General features: G+C 53.9%; 2 protein-coding genes across 7 annotated transcripts in view; one reads left to right on the plus strand and one right to left on the minus strand.

Moving 5' to 3' along the window:
* LOC111096631 overlaps window positions 1–632 on the minus strand; it is a 48,932-nt gene extending 48,300 nt beyond the window's left edge. For 2 of the 5 annotated variants that reach the window (XR_005361966.1, XR_005361963.1), the window contains exon 1: window positions 377–632. The gene's annotated coding sequence lies outside the window, so the exon portion shown is untranslated. Of the gene's footprint in view, window positions 1–358 lie in introns of all 5 variants that reach the window. The other 3 variants (XR_005361965.1, XR_005361964.1, XR_005361962.1) reach the window with 3 other exon arrangements.
* Window positions 633–1,015: 383 nt separating this feature from the next.
* The window catches only part of QSOX1 (quiescin sulfhydryl oxidase 1), a 35,477-nt gene continuing 18,762 nt past the window's right edge, over window positions 1,016–17,730 (plus strand). For both annotated transcript variants that reach the window (XM_038542178.1, XM_038542179.1), the window contains exons 1-4: window positions 1,016–1,304; window positions 8,455–8,555; window positions 16,440–16,485; window positions 16,980–17,082. In XM_038542178.1, coding sequence (XP_038398106.1) covers window positions 1,046–1,304; window positions 8,455–8,555; window positions 16,440–16,485; window positions 16,980–17,082 — 509 coding nt within the window. In that variant the 5' untranslated portion in view covers window positions 1,016–1,045. The remainder of the gene's footprint in view (window positions 1,305–8,454; window positions 8,556–16,439; window positions 16,486–16,979; window positions 17,083–17,730) is intronic.

Genomic DNA, 17,730 nt, shown 5'->3' on the forward strand with positions numbered 1-17,730 from the left:
TAAACACCTTAGTACGCATGAACACAAAATTAGTCGTGGGCTTCCTTGTGAGGGGACACCTGAGTGCCCAGGGCTTCGAGTTAGGTGTGGGGGACCCGGGCTGCTGGGAGCCCCACTGGAGGGATCCCCTCACAACCTTAGGAGGGCGGCCAGACCCGGGCACCCAGGAAACCCTGATCCCAGCGCAATGGCCACGCCAATCTGGCCCAGCGTAAGGGGGGGGGGGCTCCTCGTGCACGACTAGGAAGCCCTCAAATATGCTTCCTCGGAGGTCACAGGCCTCAGGGGTGTGGGCACATCTCATCCCTGTGGGGTCAGGAGGATCACAGACTCGGAGACCTTCCCTCTTCTCTTTCACCTGTTTCTAAACTCCCACCTAACTGCGTGGAGCGGTCTCCAGAACTTTCTTGGTGCAGCATGAACCGGTCCAATCTATTCCAACTCACTTCTTTTCCGTTAGATACGGGGCTCGTGAGAAGCCAAATTCCCAGCAGCCACGGGAATACCGGTCCGGGTCTCGGCCGGGCGAACGCCCCTCGGATTTGGGGGTGGGGGCTCCTGGGCGGGGGCTGCGCTCCTCGCACCCCCTCCCCACCCCCCGCAGCGGGAGGCAGGGACCGGCGGGCGCGGGTCCGCGGGGCAGGGGCGGGCGGCGGAGGGGGCGGGGCCTGGGGGGCGAGGCGGAGGGGGCGGGGCCTGGAGGCGAGGCGGAGGGGGCGGGGCCTGGGGGGGGCGAGGCGGAGGGGGCGGGGCCTGGGGGCGAGGCGGAGGGGGCGGGGCCTGGAGGCGGAGGGGGCGGGGCCTGGAGGCGGAGGGGGCGGAGGCGGGGTCGGGGCCGGGGCCGGGGCCGGACGGCGGAGGGGGCGGGGACCGGCTGGCGCAGCTCCGCGGGGCGGGGGAGGGGTCGGGGTCGAGGGCGGGGCCGGGCGGCGGAGGGGGCGGGGTCCCGAGGCTCCTCCCCGCGACGGACGCCGGCGGAGCGGCGGAGCGGCCCGGCGCCCACTCGTCCGGCCGTGGGGCGCGGAGGTGGGCGCCGCGGCGCAGGATGGGCTGGTGCGGCTGCCGCTCGGGGCCGCCGCCGTCGCGGCTGCTGCCGCTGCTGCTGCTGCTGGCGGCGACCGGCGCGGCCCCGCGCTCCGCGCTCTACTCGTCCTCCGACCCGCTGGCGCTGCTGCAGGCGGACACGGTGCGCGGCGCCGTGCTGGGTTCCCGCAGCGCCTGGGCCGTGGAGTTCTTCGCCTCCTGGTGCGGCCACTGCATCGCCTTCGCCCCGACGTGGAAGGCGCTGGCCCAGGACGTCAAAGGTGAGAGGCGGGCGGGGGCGCCCGCGCCTCCCAGGCCGACCCCCTCCCCCTGCCCGCACCGGGCCTCTCCGCGCCGTCCGCCGCCCGCCCCGTCAGCCGCCTCCGCCCGGCTCTTCCCGCCCCCCGCATCCCCCCCTCACGCCGGCCTTCTCGCCCTCAGCTCCGTGCTTTGGCCCCGCGCCTCGCGGTCGCCTCCCTTGGCGGCTGCGGCGCGCTTCTGCGCACCCCCCGGCCGGGCCCTCACACCTGCTCTGCCCCCTGCCCGCCCTCCGCCGCCCCCTGCCCCGTCCCTGCGCCGGCCTCTGCTTTGTTCCTCCTCCTGCTCTGCTGTCGCCTGTGGCGGTCACCTTCCTGCCGGGGCCCGCAGCTGCTCTGGGGTCGGTGCTGGGGAGGAAGGGAGCGGCGCTTCCCTCCGCCGCCCTCCAGCGCCCCTCGGCCGGTTGACCCGGCTGCTACCACACAGACGTCGTTCTTCAGCTTCACTTTGGAGACGGTTCTCCTGTCTCGGTTCTAGGCCTCTCCTGACCTGCGGCCTCCAGCTCCTGGGCCACATGCTCCCCCTTCCCCTTGGCCAGGCACCCACCCTGTCAGACCCTCTGTTTTAACCCATGAACCCAGATGCGCGACCGAAGGCAGCCTCTTGGTGTGTGGCCCTCGCTCCATGCTCCAGCAGCATATTCCCTGATTCCAAGAGCCCCTCCGTTGTGAGACATGCCACTCGTTTACTAACAGTCTGAGGGGTAAAGAGAGGACGAGACCGCTAAATGTATTGAGATTTAAAGGTGTACTCTATTACAGAAATGGTAAACTTTCTTTTTTTAAACACTTAAGATCTGAACTGAAAAAATATGGTAATAGGAGTAGTGTTTACAAACGCTCACTCTGTGCCTGACACCTTCCTGGGTAAGTACATGACTCCATTATCCCAGAGTTTCCTTTCCAGGACTTAAGGATCTCTGTGGTGTCACAGGCTGCCTAGCCCAGATAGTGGGTGTTTGGTGGGTGTGGTGGTAGTGATTTGCTTCTGATTTGCTGCCTCCGAATGGAGCTACTTCCTGGTTGTGGTGCTAGGGCCCTAGCCCGGCTCCTGACAGGGAATGATCACTGAATGAGAACTGTGGGCATCTGAGGGAACAGGCCTCTCTCTAGAGAGAGAACTGGAACTGTTGTTTCCATGCTGTGCTGTTGGCATTTTTTAAAGCTTTCATTATTATTTTTATTATTATTAATTACTCATTTGAGAGAGAGAGAAAGCACAAACCAGGGGAGGGTTACAGGGGGAGGGGGAGAAGCACACTACCTGCCAAGCAGGAAACCTGACTTGGGGCTCAGATATTGACCTGAGGATCATGGGACCCCAGGATCGCGACCTGAGCAGAAGGCAGACATCTAAACTACTAAGGCACCCAGGCACCCCTGGTATTTCTTGATCATCTCAACCATTCGTGATAGGGTAGTGCATTTGTAGCTGTTGGTTTTCAAACTCAGGCTTCCCCTGAGCAGCTTGCATAGTGCTTACTGAAGTGGCCAGATGGAAAGATGTGTACATCTGTTAGCCATATGGTCCTGGAACGTTATTTTTAACAAAACCGATAAACTGTTTTACCTCCAGTGTACATGTAGGCACTTGTCAGCATGCCTCTCTGGTCCCATCACCTGAATGTGCCATTTCTCAGCAGCTCTTCACACTGTTTCAGTGATGTCAACACATCTAGTCAGGGCAAGAGGAAGCGAGAGTGCTGAACATGGAACAGAAACACCTGAGGGGACATTAGTGTTCAGGGGACCTTGTGGGCCTGAAAAATCATAAAAATCCCCAGATCAGTTTCTACCTTGAGGCTATGAGAGGTCTTGAAGGGCTGCCGATGAGCTCAATCTAGAAGATTCTTCTATCTTAAGAATGCTGGAGGGAAGGTTTAGGTTCCAGCTGACTCATGTGTTTGGCCTTCTGCAACCCACAGTTTTCCAAAGAGTTGCATAGCCAGACACTGACCCAGCTCACTCCTGGCTGAGGGCTGCCCCTTCCAAAAGGGGTCTTTTCCTAGTGCATGGGGTGACAGGCTTCCCCTAAAAACTGCAAATGGAAGCTTCATCTCAGGAAGGACAGGGGAAGCATCAAAATCTGTGGAGATGAACCACAGCCAATGGGAAGTAGGAAATTTAGGTGGGGAGCAGAGGTCTCCCATGAGCCACTGGGATGGGTCAGTCTCCTTAACAAGATCGTGTTGGGGGAGAGTGCTGGCCAAATCTGGTGTCAGCCTGCAGTGATAAGAATGCCCCCACTCCATTCCAAGGATGAGGCCCCGCTGAGAAGCCAGGGTTGTTCTCACATCATCTCTGTTTTACTGAGGTTCGAGGCTCCTTGGCTCAAAAATGGCTGTGGGCCTGCAGAGGGCTTGAACATCATCTGGGGCCTGTGGGAGTGTGGCTCCTGCCTTCTGCCAATGCTGTATCTGGGGTAGGAGCAGCGAGAGTGTAGAAGGTCATGAGGGGAGAGAAAAATTTTTGCAACCCTGCCCAGCTGGCCTCAGGCATTTAATCGGACTGGCTAGGGCTCATTTATTCAGTGACTTGTGGGATGGGTTCTCCGGGGCAATTGTTGCCATGGGCCAGGGCACTGGCTTCTAAAGATCTGGTTCATCCCTTTCTATTCCAGGACGGCTCTCACTGTGTCGCCATATGTTTGGGAAATTGATTGTGTTCCTTTTAGATCTTCATTAGTCTTCACTGGCTAATCAATCTGTAAATATTTGTTAAGTGACCTCTGTGTGCAAAACCTTGTTTACATTGCAGTTTGGGAAATGAGCTACACATAGCAGGAAAATTGGCAACAGTAAGAGGCAGTGTTTGAAAAAGGCCAAAGGAGTGGCTCAACCATTTCTTGTAGGAACTCAGGGAAGGGGGACAGTCACAGAGGGCTAAGCTGGTCACCAGGCCTTAATTTAAGCAGTTATTGATCACACACTTGCTTAATGCACTTTGCTAAGGGCCTTTACAGGTTCCTATTACTTGTGTGTATATGTATACACACACACACACACACACACACATTTATGTTATATATAACCTTTATGAGAAAATATCTGAGGAATCAATTGTTCTTTGTTTTTAACAGATAAGTAACTTGCCCAAGATTGTACAGATGCTGGGCGAGGTTCCTGAACCCATCTCTTTCTCTCTAGACCATAGGCAGGTGGAGAGATGGGTGACACTCTGGGTGACAAAGTGGTCTCTGCAAAGCCACAGAGATGACATAAGGCATGGATGTTTGAGTGACACTGACTGGTGTTGGTTTGCCTTCTTTTCTTTTGCACGGGTGTAGACCGCCTCTCGTGTACCCCTGTGATGCCTTAGCGCAGAGCCTGGCACAGAGTAGGATCCCACTGAATATTCACGCAGGCCAATGGCATGAGCCTCACAAGATTCCAAATGAGAATATAGTGACCAAACCTTTTGCTGGTGCTGTGGCTCTTCTGGACTCAGACCTGGGGTGTCAGCCAGGTGTGAAGGCTAGGGATGGCATTTTGTCTATCCCGTGACCTCACTGCCCAGAAGTCTGCAACAAGGAGGAAGGGATGTGGTGGTGACAGCATGGCACAGGTGGGCTAATTCCCCATCAGGAGGTCTCCTGGAGACTTGGATGGGGGTCTGGTTCTGACCACTCGACTTGAGTGGCTCTTGGTGCTTTGGGTGAGTCTGGCCTCTTTTTTTTTTTTTTTTTTTTTTTATGATAGAAGAGAGAGAGGCAGAGACACAGGAGGAGGGAGAAGCAGGCTCCATGCTGGGAGCCTGATGTGGGACTCGATCCCGGGACTCCAGGATCGCGCCCTGGGCCAAAGGCAGGCGCTAATCCACTGAGCACCCCAGGTATCCCCCTGGCCTTTGTCTTAATAGGAGCCTGATTAACATTCAGAGGACTCATGGTCATTTTTCTTGTGGAGAGTTGTTTGCCATCCAGCACTTGAACAGTTGTTCGAACTGGAAAGGTCAGGAGATAGCATCTATCCTGGTCCCCGTTTGACCCACAAGGCCCAGAAAGAAGACATATGGTGCTTTGGGCACTTAGAGCTATACGCAAGTCACAACCTGCTCTGGGGTCCATGTCCCTTCCTGGACTGGTGAGTGGGGGTGGGGATACTCCCTGTGTCTCCAGATGGAGCCCCTGACCCCCCCTCGCTACATGTGCCTCCACTCGCCACCCCAGAGACCATAGCTACCCCAGTTATGCTTGTGTCCACACCCTTCCCCTCTCTGTTTGCTCATTTACTCCGTTGTTAGTAGAGAAATCACTTTGCCAGGGCAGTAATTGCACCAGGAGACGTTCTCCCCAAGAGTCGGGCTGGACTGATACTGCTAATGTTAAGTGTTACACCTGCACATTGTGGTGTTTTAAGTCACCTGACACTTAAAAAGCCTCCCTCACCCAGTCCTCTTCTTTGACAGCAGTGCACTTTACCTAAATGCAGCTTTGCATTACCAGTGGGCACCCAGATAAGGGTCCTCTTTATTCCTCCTACGGTTACTAGAATGATGAATGGTCAGGCCCGTGGTGATTAGAATCAAACCAGATCTTTATATGTCATTATGGCTCGTTAAGGTATTGACAGTGATACTCCTGAGAAACATTGCTTAGCCAAGACTCTTAGCACCTGACTGGCCTCAGCCTCCTCCTCCTCCTCCCCCTGGGGCTGGAACAGGTAAGAAGAGGCAGTGGTTCCATTTCATGGAGGGACATGGAATCAAGGTATAAATATAAGGTATAAAGAAGTCAAAGACCTGCCCAGGAGCAAGGGGCTGGCCACCACCTTTCCTCCTGGTCTACGAAGGGCCCCCTCCACCCCACCGTCTCTGGCTTTCCTGGTTGGACAGCCAGCAGAGCAGCTCTGTCTTCTGTCTTGGGCCCCCTCAAGACTAGAGGAGAGAAAAAGAAAAAAAAAAAAAAGGACTAGAGGAGAGACTCAAATTCTAGGTTCAGATCCCAGATTTACCATTAATTCATGTGTACCTTGGGCATGGTTCTCGGATCCTTCTTTTACAGTGGGGAAAAGTTCTGGAGATAATAATTCCTGTCTTTCTTCCGAGGGTAGTTGTAGGTTGAAGGAGATAAGTTAAGGGCAACAGACTCTTTGTAAACTCTCTGTACGCATGATTTCATCATCTAAGAGCCAAGCCTGTGGCAGTGACTAGGTGCTTGAGTTCGAGAATCGTATGGTGTTTGAGAACAGCATGGTTTTTACCATTCTCTCTTTCATGGGGAAGGTGGTGATCAGAGCAAAGAGCAAAAATAGAGGGGGTAATTCTGCCCCTGGTGAGGCAGAGGGGGAAGAGAAGTAGGTTTGAGTCTGGTAGCCCTCGAACAACTTGGCGGCTTCAGTTGCTTTTTGTAAAGTAGGGGGAATGGTGTCCCCCTCCAGGGCCAGCAGCGGAGAGAGGTCATCTAGGGTGTCCCCATTGAGCGCCAACTGTCTCTTCTGTCCCCTACCTGTCCCTTCAGCCTTTATGTGCCAAGGGCAGTAGGCACTGACTCCAGCCCAAGGGATGGCCTCCTGCACTCTTGGAGAGGAGAGTCCTTGGTCACCCCACCACGTGGCTTTGTGAGACTCCTTGCCAGCAGCCCTCACTGGTGGATGGAAAAGAAATTGCTCTGTTCCATGCTTGTGTCTCATTGATTTAATCTTTTGAGAGTAGCCAAGTCTCCTCTGTGGGTCTCACCACACAAAGTGACCAGAGCCCGAGATGTGTAATAGAAGGAGCAAAGCCTGGAGTGTGTCAAATGGCGGAAGGGGGTGACCTGTGCTTCCCTCTCTCCCCTGGGCCTCCCCTGGGCAGGGAGGAGGGCACAGAAGGGCGGCCTGAGGTGCTCTTGTCTGTGTTCCAGGGCAAACCCTGTACCTGGGCAGCTCTGGTCGTGGGCATTACCTTCACCCCCGGCTTGGGCCTGCCAGGCTAAGGCAGAGCTGAGAGTCGCTGTACCGGCACTGGGGCTGCTGAGAGCCAGGGCCTGGCCCATGTGACGCAGTCAGTGGTCACTGAGCACCTATTGTGTGCTGCACAGCAGGGAAGCCAGGCAGTGAGGATGCAGGAGGCACTTGGGGGTGGACAGGCTCATAACTGTGGAGGAGCTGCGAGCAGGGCCCTGGGCTTGTTGCTCACACGGGGCCCCGTCAGCTGACCAACAAGCTTCCACTCAGTTTCTCCCTTTCTGGCAAAGCTCGTGCTCAGTCCCCAGGGCTGGTCATCCCCGTGTCCTCACCCCGGTTGGGCTCTGTGCCACGTGGCAGGCACCTATCCATCACCACCTCATGGTGTGTGTGGCTTCACATGCAGGAGGCTGGCCTTCCAGCTGAAGCGGCCTTGCTGTAACGTGGAACTTCCGTAGCTACCAGAGGGGCACCTGAGCCAGAATCAGAGCCCCGGCGGCCTGTGCAGTAGGGAAGTCTGTTTTCTGTTTCACGGATCTTGGGCCATGGCCCAGAATGGTGCCATTAATTTCTTCTGCCAGAGTTTCAGCAGAGGGAGGCCTGGGGCCTATGGCAGGAGCGGAGTGCCCAGGCAGCTCAGGGAGCTTTTCATCTCCTTCCAGACTCTGGCCTCAGGGCTCCTTTCCCTGCAGTTACTAGATTCCAGGTGCCTATGCCTTCTTCGCTGGGCTTCCTGCTTCCATCTCCAGCAGGGGAGCCAGTCCTCAGCACTCTGTGCGCCACCCATGCAAGCTGGGCTGACTGCCAGGACCTCTGGCTGCAGAGGTCTTCACCAAGCATCCACTGGGGAGTTCTAAACATCCTGAGGCATGCTAATCACTCTTCTGGAGCCCAGCAGGGACAGAAGCCATGTCAGGGTTTCTCCCCAGGGGTTCAAGCCCATCTCACATCTCTCTCCAGCCCCTGTGGCCTCCTCCACTGTGGAATAATGGAGGAGCACAGATACCATTAGAGGACAGCACTGCTTGTGCTATTTGGCCATGTCCTGAGCATGGACTGAGTACAGAATGACCAGGCTATCTCAGAGAACCTTCCTGAGCAAGGGGATGGATGACCTTTCTCATGAGAACCTTGGGGGCACTGGTATGGGTGGAGTATTACCTGGGGGGAGGTGAGCAGACAGGTGCCAGCCCCTCTTACTTACCTAATTGTTTTTCTTTTCCTTTCAGACTGGAGGCCGGCACTGAACCTTGCTGCCCTGGACTGTGCTGATGAGACCAACAACGCAGTCTGCAGGGACTTCAACATCCCTGGCTTCCCAACCGTGAGGGTACGTGAAAGGGAGAGGAGAGCAGGTGTGGGGCTGGCAGGTGTGGTGCTGCCAGTTGCCCCATGCTTCCCTGGCATCGGAGCTCCATGGGGTCCTCTGATGTTTCTGGGCTTGATCTGCTTAAATCACAGCCCCTGGAGCACTGCCCCTGTGTTTGATGAGACACCTGTTGTAGAGGCAGAAGGAGGGTGTGCATTGGGAGGTTCATTTGGCCTGGCATGTTCTGCCCTTTATAAGGGAAGGGGCTGTGGCAGGGGAGGGTAGTTGTGATGGGCTGATTTGAGCTGTGAGGTGGCTGTCACCTGGGCTCATGAGAACCCCAGCTCCTAAGGGCCTCTTTCCAATTCCTCTCCCTCCTGACCTCCCAGCCGTAGAGGTCTCTAACCCTATAAAACCCACTTCAGGCTCTGAGCCACCCATGGTCAGGATCAGATTCAGGGGGGCCTGATGATCTTCCAGAAAATACCAGCAGGCTTCATCCTCATCAGGCAAGTGCCTTGAGACCAAGTAGCTCAGAAGTGACCTGTCAGGGTAGCCTCACCCTGTGGTCAAATGCCGATGCCTCGGGCAGCAGGGATCCCCGTCGCAGGAGTCATCACACCCAGCACATGAAGGCTCCATCACCCCAGCTCTCCAGTGAGGCCTTGCCTGACACCCTGCCCACTGTGGGGCATCAACAGCTTAATTAACATCTGAACAACTTCCAAGACTCTCAAGTAGGAGGCCCTGGAAAGCCCAGAGTAACAGGACCGTGCAGTTATACTTAGTGCCCTCCCCAGGGCTCAAACCCAGCTGTAATCCAATTAGCTTGCTTCCAAATTAAAGAATCAGAATCTCTCTCTTACCTCCAGGTACAATTAGCCTCCTTCTACCAGAATGACATCTAGAAAAGCATTTCCTCTGTAACCACGAAGAATGATCAGGAAAGGCCTCTGAAAGCTAAAATGCCAAGCACCGTCCCCTGAACAAGATATCTGAGTTCAGGGGCCTCAGGTTCCATGCAGAACCACAAGCCATATCTCAGCCTAATTACTCCAAGAGAATTTTTCTGGAAAGCACCATATCTCAGCCTAATTACTCCAAGAGAATTTTTCTGGAAAGCAAGGCTCTACACTCCAGCAAGAATGCCCCGCTCGAACTCCATGTGACCTTTCTGTTCCTCACACCCAGTGAAATCCTGCTGGGTTCAAGATTCCCACAGCCCCAGAGAGCTCCCTCCTACATTCTTGTTGCCACGTGGGTCAGGCCCAGACCCCAAGTTTAGCTGAGACCAGACTGGTCCAGGGAACAGCTCCTGCTATATCATTTAAAGGTGGCAGTAGTGGGATTGCTTATCAATCATTCCTTTCAAGTAAAAGACGTCCCCGGCAGGGCCATGGTTTTATCCACGTCCTGAAACATGTAACTGAAAATATTTAAAATTACTATCCAGAGGAGGACAGGGATCTCTGTTGCTTTTATGAGCCAGGGTGAGTAGCCCTGTGTGGGAAGTTGTGGGAAGACTGGCGTGCCTGGAAGAGCCAGTGATGACTGGCCATGGGGTTTCAGCCCCTGGGAACGGGATTGGCATTGGTGCTAGGTCAAGGTCAGGACATCCTGGGGATGGGGATGGTGGCGGTGGGTTCAGTGGGACCTGGCACCCAAGGCTTTGTATTTCTTCCTGGGAGTGGCCGGGGCTTGGTGGTTATGAGGGAGGTGGCTCAGGCAGTCCGGAGGTCCCGAAGCTCCCAGTGCCTACCCAAGTCACGCAGCACACGCAGCCTGAATGCCTCAAGTGATTAATCATCTCCTGCACCGCCCAGCTGGCTGTGGGAGGGGAGCTGGGAGGGCCCCGAGCTGGTCGTCTTGACCTTCCCCAGCCTCCATACGGGCTGGGCCCCGCAGTTTAGTTTCAGCAAGGAGAGGCCCTCAGTGAGCTGTCCTCAGGACTCTAGCCCAGGGGGCAAGTAGTCCTAGCTCCCACTGGGTCTCTGCTCTAATGCCCAACACAACTGGCTTTCAGACATTTTTACTATGACTCGTGGTACAATATATTCATTTTACAGTGAGATCCAGAAGTTGGTTTGTATGTGATCACTAAAACAAAAGTGTCCTCAAACAATATTTATTCTTCCTAAATTGCAGTACATGCTGCTATTTTCTGTTTCATATATTTTTTAAAAACTATTTCTTTTCCCACTTATTTATTTTTTAAAATACTAGCTGTTACCTCTAAATCGTTACGGCTTACTACTACTACTATTCTTTTTTTTTTTTTAAGATTTATTTATTTATTCATGAGAGACACAGACAGAGAGGCAGAGACACAGGCAGAGGGAGAAACAGGCTCCTCGCCGGGAGCCCGATGCGGGACTCGATCCCAGATCCTGGGATCACGACCTGAGCCGAAGGCAGGTGCTCAACCGCTGAGCCACCCAGGTGTCCCAATTATTACTGTTCTTTTAACTAATCTTGAATTTGCTGTAGTTGCTTCGAACGTTTGGGAAATGCTGCTCAAGGAGATTGCAGAGCTCCAGAGAGTCTGGTGTGCCTGTAGGCATCACACCTGGATTCCCTGAGAGCCATGCAGACCCTGGAGGTTGGCCTGGCTGCTGGTAGGCTGCCAGTGATAGCCCTGTTGCCCTGTCTGCTGCCCACCCCCCCCCCCCCCCAGGGCTGGACCTGTCCTCACTCCTACCTGTAAAGGCTATGGGAAGTCTAAGATCAGGACACATGGTGAGCAGGGGAAGAGAGAGTGTTGCTGATATGATGGAGACAGACCCACACATGAGTCTGGGCCACCCCCAGTTACATGTATCATTGTCCCTTTTCTCTGCCTCCTGCTCCTTGTCAACCATTAGCAAGCAGTCAGCTTCCACTAGCTCAGCCTGTTTAGCAAACACCCGGCCCTGCAGGGCCAGCTGGCTGTATCAGGTGCCCATCAGGGAGCTGGAGCCCAGCTGGAAGAAAACAAAGGTGTCGGGGAGGGAGAGACTACTCCGCAACAGTTCTGGCTGGAGCTTGGGAACCTAGACAGTGGACCAAGGAGAGAGAGGCTTTGCCATGGGCCACAGGAGTGCCCTCAGGGAGGTGATCCATTAGGACCCCTGTAGCCAACGGCCCAGCTGGGATCAGGATTACAGAGAGCATCAGCAGTGACAAGGACACAAGTCTCCCCTTGGCAAGATTCTGAGGTAATTGACGTGGGTTCAAATCCTGGTTCCAGTGCTTACTGTACATACTGTGTGTGACTCAGAAAGTTGTTTGACAGTTCCTCAGCAACAGGCCTTAGTTTTCTTTGTAAAATATGGCATGATAATATCTATACCTAATAGGACTGTTGCCAAACGTGAAGTGAGATCTAACACATGAGTGCCAGGACACTGTGTGGTATTACTTGGAGTTCAGTTCATGTTACTTGGCTTCCTTCCCATTGTCCTACATCGTCCCTCAGTCACACTAGCTCCTCCATGGGCACTGCATTTAGGCAATCCGTCTGTGAGCAGCTGTTGAGCGAGTGTTTGCTAGGGCCTGCCCGTGCTCGCCATTGTTGGGGGGCACATGGGGCTTAGCAGCTGGCTGGCAGGCAGTGAATGATCTGTATGCCATGGGTGCCAGCGGAGCTCACCTGGGCTACAGAACCCTTTCCCTGACCTATCAGAGAAACTTGGCGGAAGAAGACTTCCACTTGGTGTTGAAGGACACCTGGGTTTGCCTAGGAGAGGAGGAATGCAGGCAGAGGAGGAGTTAAGAGCAGAGGCCCTGTGTGGGCAGAACTGTGTGACATGTTGAGAAGACTGGTCTGACTAGAACAGAGGCTCCAGTGCAGGGCTGAGGCAGGGCAGTGGGGCCTAGTAAGGGCAGGTCCCTGAATTCAGGGCTGAGAGTGTGGAGGTTCAGAGGCTAGACTATTACTTTATGTGGCTCTTGCTAGAGGGTGAGATGTCAGGGAGGGTACTCCTGCCTCTCTCTGGAAGAAGGATATGCACCCCCCACCCCACCCTTGCCGCTGTCAGTAGCTGCCTCCTCTCCTCTTGCCTCCGCCACAATCAGTTCCAGCACAGCAATGGTTCAGTTTGTGGATCCTCCTGGACTCACCATAAGCTGTTTGGAGACTGCCTCATTTTCCTTGAAACTTGTTTTAAAAGCTTGGATTCAGCGTCATCAATGGTCACTCCTGGAAAGCATGCTTTCCATTCAGCCTCATTTGACCCCTAGAAAGGCAGTTGCTTCTTGATGTTGGTGTTGCTTCTTACTGGATTGGTAGAGACCCATCTCCTGCCCCTGGGGAGACATGAAGGTCTTCCAGGAGCACCAAAGTTGGGGAGAGCAGAAGCTCCTGTGTGAAGTGATAGAAGGAAAGGGACCGGGTGCTGACCACTCCTGGAAAAAAGAAACTCACCGCTGACATCTTAATTACCTGTTGCCAAGGAGTTGTGGTGGTATTCCCGGGGAGGGCACACGCCTTCAACAGCTGACTTAAGAAGGATGCATTTTAATAGGAGGACAAAAATGTGCCCTGACTAGATTTTAATATGGTTTTCACATGAGAATCTAAGATGATCAAAGGGCAGAGATTCTCTGTGCAATTGAACAGATGTCTTCTGAGTACTTCTATATCTTAGACACTGTGGGGCTTACAGAGATGCCAAAGTGTGGTCCTGTCCTCAAGAAAGTTCAGGGTTCAGGCCCATCAAAGCTGAGGGGTAGGGAAGAGGAGCAGTGGAAGGTAAATTTCAGAATTTGGGTCAGATCCTGGAAGGCCTTGAACGTAGTAAGTTTAGATATTTTTCATTGGTAATAGGGAGTCATGAAAGAGATTTGAGGAGGAGTGACATGATCAGACCAGAACTGTGCTACTAAGCCAAGTGACAATGAGGAACATAGTTGGGGAATGAAAAGATTGAGCGGATTAAAATTTCTGAGCTCACAAAGGGACAAGTAGGGGTGGTTGCATGAGTCCAGGAAATCGGTGGTAAGCCCTGGTCTGGACAAGGCAGCTGGCCCAGAGCACTGTTGAAGAATCACAAAGGTCAAATTCACAGAACTTGTCCACTGACTGGCTGGTGGGGATCAAGGGAAGAGAAGATGCTGGCCTGGTTAACAAGGGGGAGGACATGGGGTGAGACACGGAGCACGGATGGAGAAACAGGTTGGGGGAGGGGTGACCAGGTCTTGGAGAGTAGAGGTGGGACAGGCACCAGGAGGAAACAGAAGTCTGGGAAAGGTGAGGACTTGAGACGAGGGTTCAGATTGCGGATCGCAAATCATTTAGACCAAGTACATGACATTGGCAAGGAAGACCAACAGTAGGCTTGTTTGTTCACTCATTCACTTGCCCCTTCATTCAAAAGCATGAATTGACCCCCCCACCCCCACCCACCCCCTGCCCCATTTGTAACAACGCCTCTCAGGGCTTTTTAAACAGAAGAATATCAAGAGCTGATACATGGCAGGAGGAGAGACTGGGGGCAAGAGATCGTGGGGGCAGCAGACACAAGAGAGGAGCCAGAGGAGAGGCTAGGACAAGGGCAAGGGGAAGGCCGTAGAGGTGGCCAAGAAGGCCTGGTCAGTGTCAGGCAAACCGAGGGAGGTGGCAACATGAAGGCCAAGAAAGAGTGTCAGGAAGTATGTGGTGCAAAAATGACAGCCCCTGGCTGGCAGTGCTAATGTCAGACACTGCAGAGAAAGCAGGGAGGGGCTGGGGAGGCCATTGGATTGGCCAGAGGGAGTCAGCTGAGCTGGAGGGGTGCGAGGTGGGGGGATGCCATGAGACACGGCCAGCTGCTCATGGCTGTGAAGAGGGGTGGTCGGAGGGGGAGAGCAGACACTACTTTGGGAAATTTGGCAGCACAGGGAAACAGGACATGAACTGGAGGAGGAAGGAAGGCCTCTCTCTATTCCCATCTGCCGTCACTTCCTGTACTTTTTTTTTTTTTTTTAAGAAATTAGATTAGGAGTATTGGAGTCTATTTGTAGGCATAGGGCAGTTGCTGACAGAAAAGGAGAAAGATTAAGTGATAGGAAAAAGTTCCTAAGAGCATGAAGTGTGGGAGCCAGAGCTCCAGTGGTGTCATTGCTCTGGAAGGTAGATGCAAGGCTTCTGAGGACAGAAGGGAAGGCTGTGTGGCAGCCCAGGGGTACATGGAGGGACATGGGAGGCCTTCCCGTAGCTCTACACTCCACGGGCTTTGTCTTTGCATTCCCCTGGGTCTGTCTTGCTGGGGGCTGGGGAGGCTGCCTTCAGTAATGGGGGAGCTGGTGGTGGCTGAAGAAAAGTGCTGCTTTGCATACCTGTAAATAACAACTGTGGCAGTGTCGGTCCATAAAAGCCTTCACATGCTTTCTCTACCTGATCTCATCACAATTCAGGAAATTTGTGAGCATTTTACAAGTGTTAGGATAACGTATAATTTCACACAAAATCTGTTCAGTCACCACAAAGAAGCTTATTATAAATATATGTGGCAGAGATCAGTGGATGGTTTCCACCCAGAATAAAAGTTTATATTGATGGTCTAAAAAAGAGAGAGAATAAAGCAGTTAGCAGGAGTTAGGAGCCAGGTAAGGTCAGAGGGAATGGGAGAAGGTTGCAGGTGGGAAGAGATAGGTGGCTTCTGTCCATCTCTGTGGAAGGGGTGGGCAGGTGGCCCCTCAATTTTAATTTTCTGCCTACAAATGGCTGGAGTAAACACATGCTAGCTGATCAGTGTTTCCTAGTGTTTAAAAGGTGGAGCAAGGGAAGGGGATGATGATAATCCTGCAGTTAACATTTATTGATCCCTTGCTGTATGCACCAGACACAAGCACTTTAAGTGTATTGTCTTTGAACCCACACAGCAATTCTTCAAGGTGGATAGTGTCATCCTCATCTTAAAGATGAGAAGGTACAGAGGGTTTAATGGATTGTCCAAGGTCACACAGCAGGAGTGTAGCAGAGCAAGGTCTTGAACCCAGGTCCGGTAGACCCAGGGGCCTGCACTCAACCACGAGCTTGGAATAAGGCCAGATGGCCATGCTGTTGCAGGCAGAGGTCCAAAGAAGCTACAGGTGGCCCCAGAGGATCTCAGGAGGAGGCCTCTTCCCGGCCAGCAGGCTCTCTGCCAGACAATTACATGGCTGTCGGTCTGTCAGGACACCTAAACTTTATTCCCTCCTGAGCTCAAGAGAGCCCAGGCCAGAACTCTGGCAGCAGGCTTGCTACTTAGGCAGAAGCCCAGATTCTGATAAGTAGTCCTTTGTTTTCTCTGTCCTCCTACCCAAGGAGGTGACAGACTGAGCCTGGAGTGTCACGTACATGGGGAAAGAAGACAAAGTGGTGAGTTAAGTTGACCTGTCTGTAACAAGACTTGTTCCTTTGGGGGCTCAGGCCCACCCTTGGACAGGACTTGACCTGGAGACTCCTCTCTTTACGGGGGTTCTGCTGTGCCAGGCTGGGGGTTCTCAGTGGACAGACACCAGCCTCCAAGAACAGATTGCCTCAGAGGGCAGCTGACATTTTCTGGGGGAAATATGAGGCGAATTTGTTTTATCAGTTGGGTCAGCCTCATCCACTCATTCATGCAATGAATATCTTCTGGGCACTGTGTGGTAGGTGCTGGTGCTTGAAAGAGACCGCCCAGCACTAGTACAGTGTGTAAGCGCCATCTGCACTTATCTGGGTGTGTCAGAGCCACGGGGGTGGGGATTGGATGCAGAGACTATGGGGACAGAATCAGCATTCAGCTCCAGGAGCAGATACCTCCTTATTCTCCTTTTACACATGAGGAAACTGAGGCACATAAAAGTTAATTTGCCCAGTCAGCCCCTTGAGGAAGCAGCCGGGTCTTAGACATGGTCTTTGGCACCGGCATTGTGGTCTTAGCTCCGTGTGTTACTGACTCTTACCTGTGTGTTTGCTTCCAGTTCTTTAAGGCCTTTTCCAAGAATGGCTCAGGAACAACACTGCCAGGTGAGTGTCCTGGTTCCAGTTACCAGTATCTTCCTCTTTTTCTTTCCTTTTGATTTCCACTGAGGTGAGGAGAGCCCAGCAAGGTCTATAGGGTAAGGAGTTTCCCAAGTGAAAGCAGAGTCTGTTTTCCTGGGACCTTCCCAGCCAGCCTGGAAGATGCCTTCTGTTTTGGTCCATTCGGAGTCCTGGGAAGAGGGGAGGGTCACCAGGTACCCGGGCTAATGCTTCATGGGGTTGGCATCCAGAGGAACAGACCAGACAGCCTTCGAGGGCCTGAGGGCCATCCCCCCAGGTCTAAGGGACTCTTTCCTGCCCTCTGAGGGATGGGGCTCCTTGTGTAACTTAGGGGCACAGAAGACCCCAACCGCACTGCTCTGATCTCTCAGAACTAGCCTGTGCCCTGGGCCCTTTGTTTCAGTGAAGCTGACAAGGGCAGTGGGATTACTCTCCTTCCCTCCTCATGTTCACGCCCCCCCGTGTCCATCTTCATCCAGTAGCTGGTGCTGACGTGGAGACACTGCGGAAGAGGCTCATCGATGCCTTGGAGTCCCATGGTGACACATGGCCCCCCGCCTGTCCCCCACTGGAGCCTGCCAGGTACTCTGGGCTGGAGCAGACTTGGTGCAGTGTGGCCCGGGATTACAGGCCTGGCAGCAAGAGGGTAGTAGGGACAACTGCGTAGGGAAGATGAAGGCCTTTGTCTTTGGAGCAGACACCTCTGTGGCCTCGAGTCCAGAGTCACTCTGGAGCAGCTGGTGGAAGACTCCCTGTTGCTGGAGGTCCTCCCTGAGGAGCCCTGGCTTCATGGGGCTGACAGGTGCAAGGGCCTGTCCTGCCAGGTAGGAAGGAAGAGATAGGCGGGGGTTTCTCCAGGTCATACCTGCCTCTGCTTTTCACATCCTGTCCTCAGGAACATTTTGGGGGCACAGCAGACTTCACATGATCTCACCCAGAGGGGGCCCTGAGAGAGTGGACACGGGGAGGAAGGAGGGAGGCTCAGAGAAGGGAGCCCTGTCTGTAAAAGGAAGTTGTTATCTTTCTGAGCAGTGGCTGTGATTAGGGGGAGGGGACATGTGACTGTTGTGCTGCAGAGCATCAGGCACGGTGGCTGGTGGCTGGTATCTGCCTGCCAGGCAAGCTTCCAGGATTGCCTCTTCTAGGGGAGAAAGGGACAGGCTGTCTCGCTTTGGCTCTCCCACGAAGAATACATTGAGAACACTGGGTCTCGCCCTTCCAGATGAGAAA

This window comes from Canis lupus, chromosome 7 (assembly GCF_011100685.1).
Source record: "Canis lupus familiaris isolate Mischka breed German Shepherd chromosome 7, alternate assembly UU_Cfam_GSD_1.0, whole genome shotgun sequence".
In the NCBI taxonomy this organism is placed as follows: domain Eukaryota; kingdom Metazoa; phylum Chordata; class Mammalia; order Carnivora; family Canidae; genus Canis; species Canis lupus.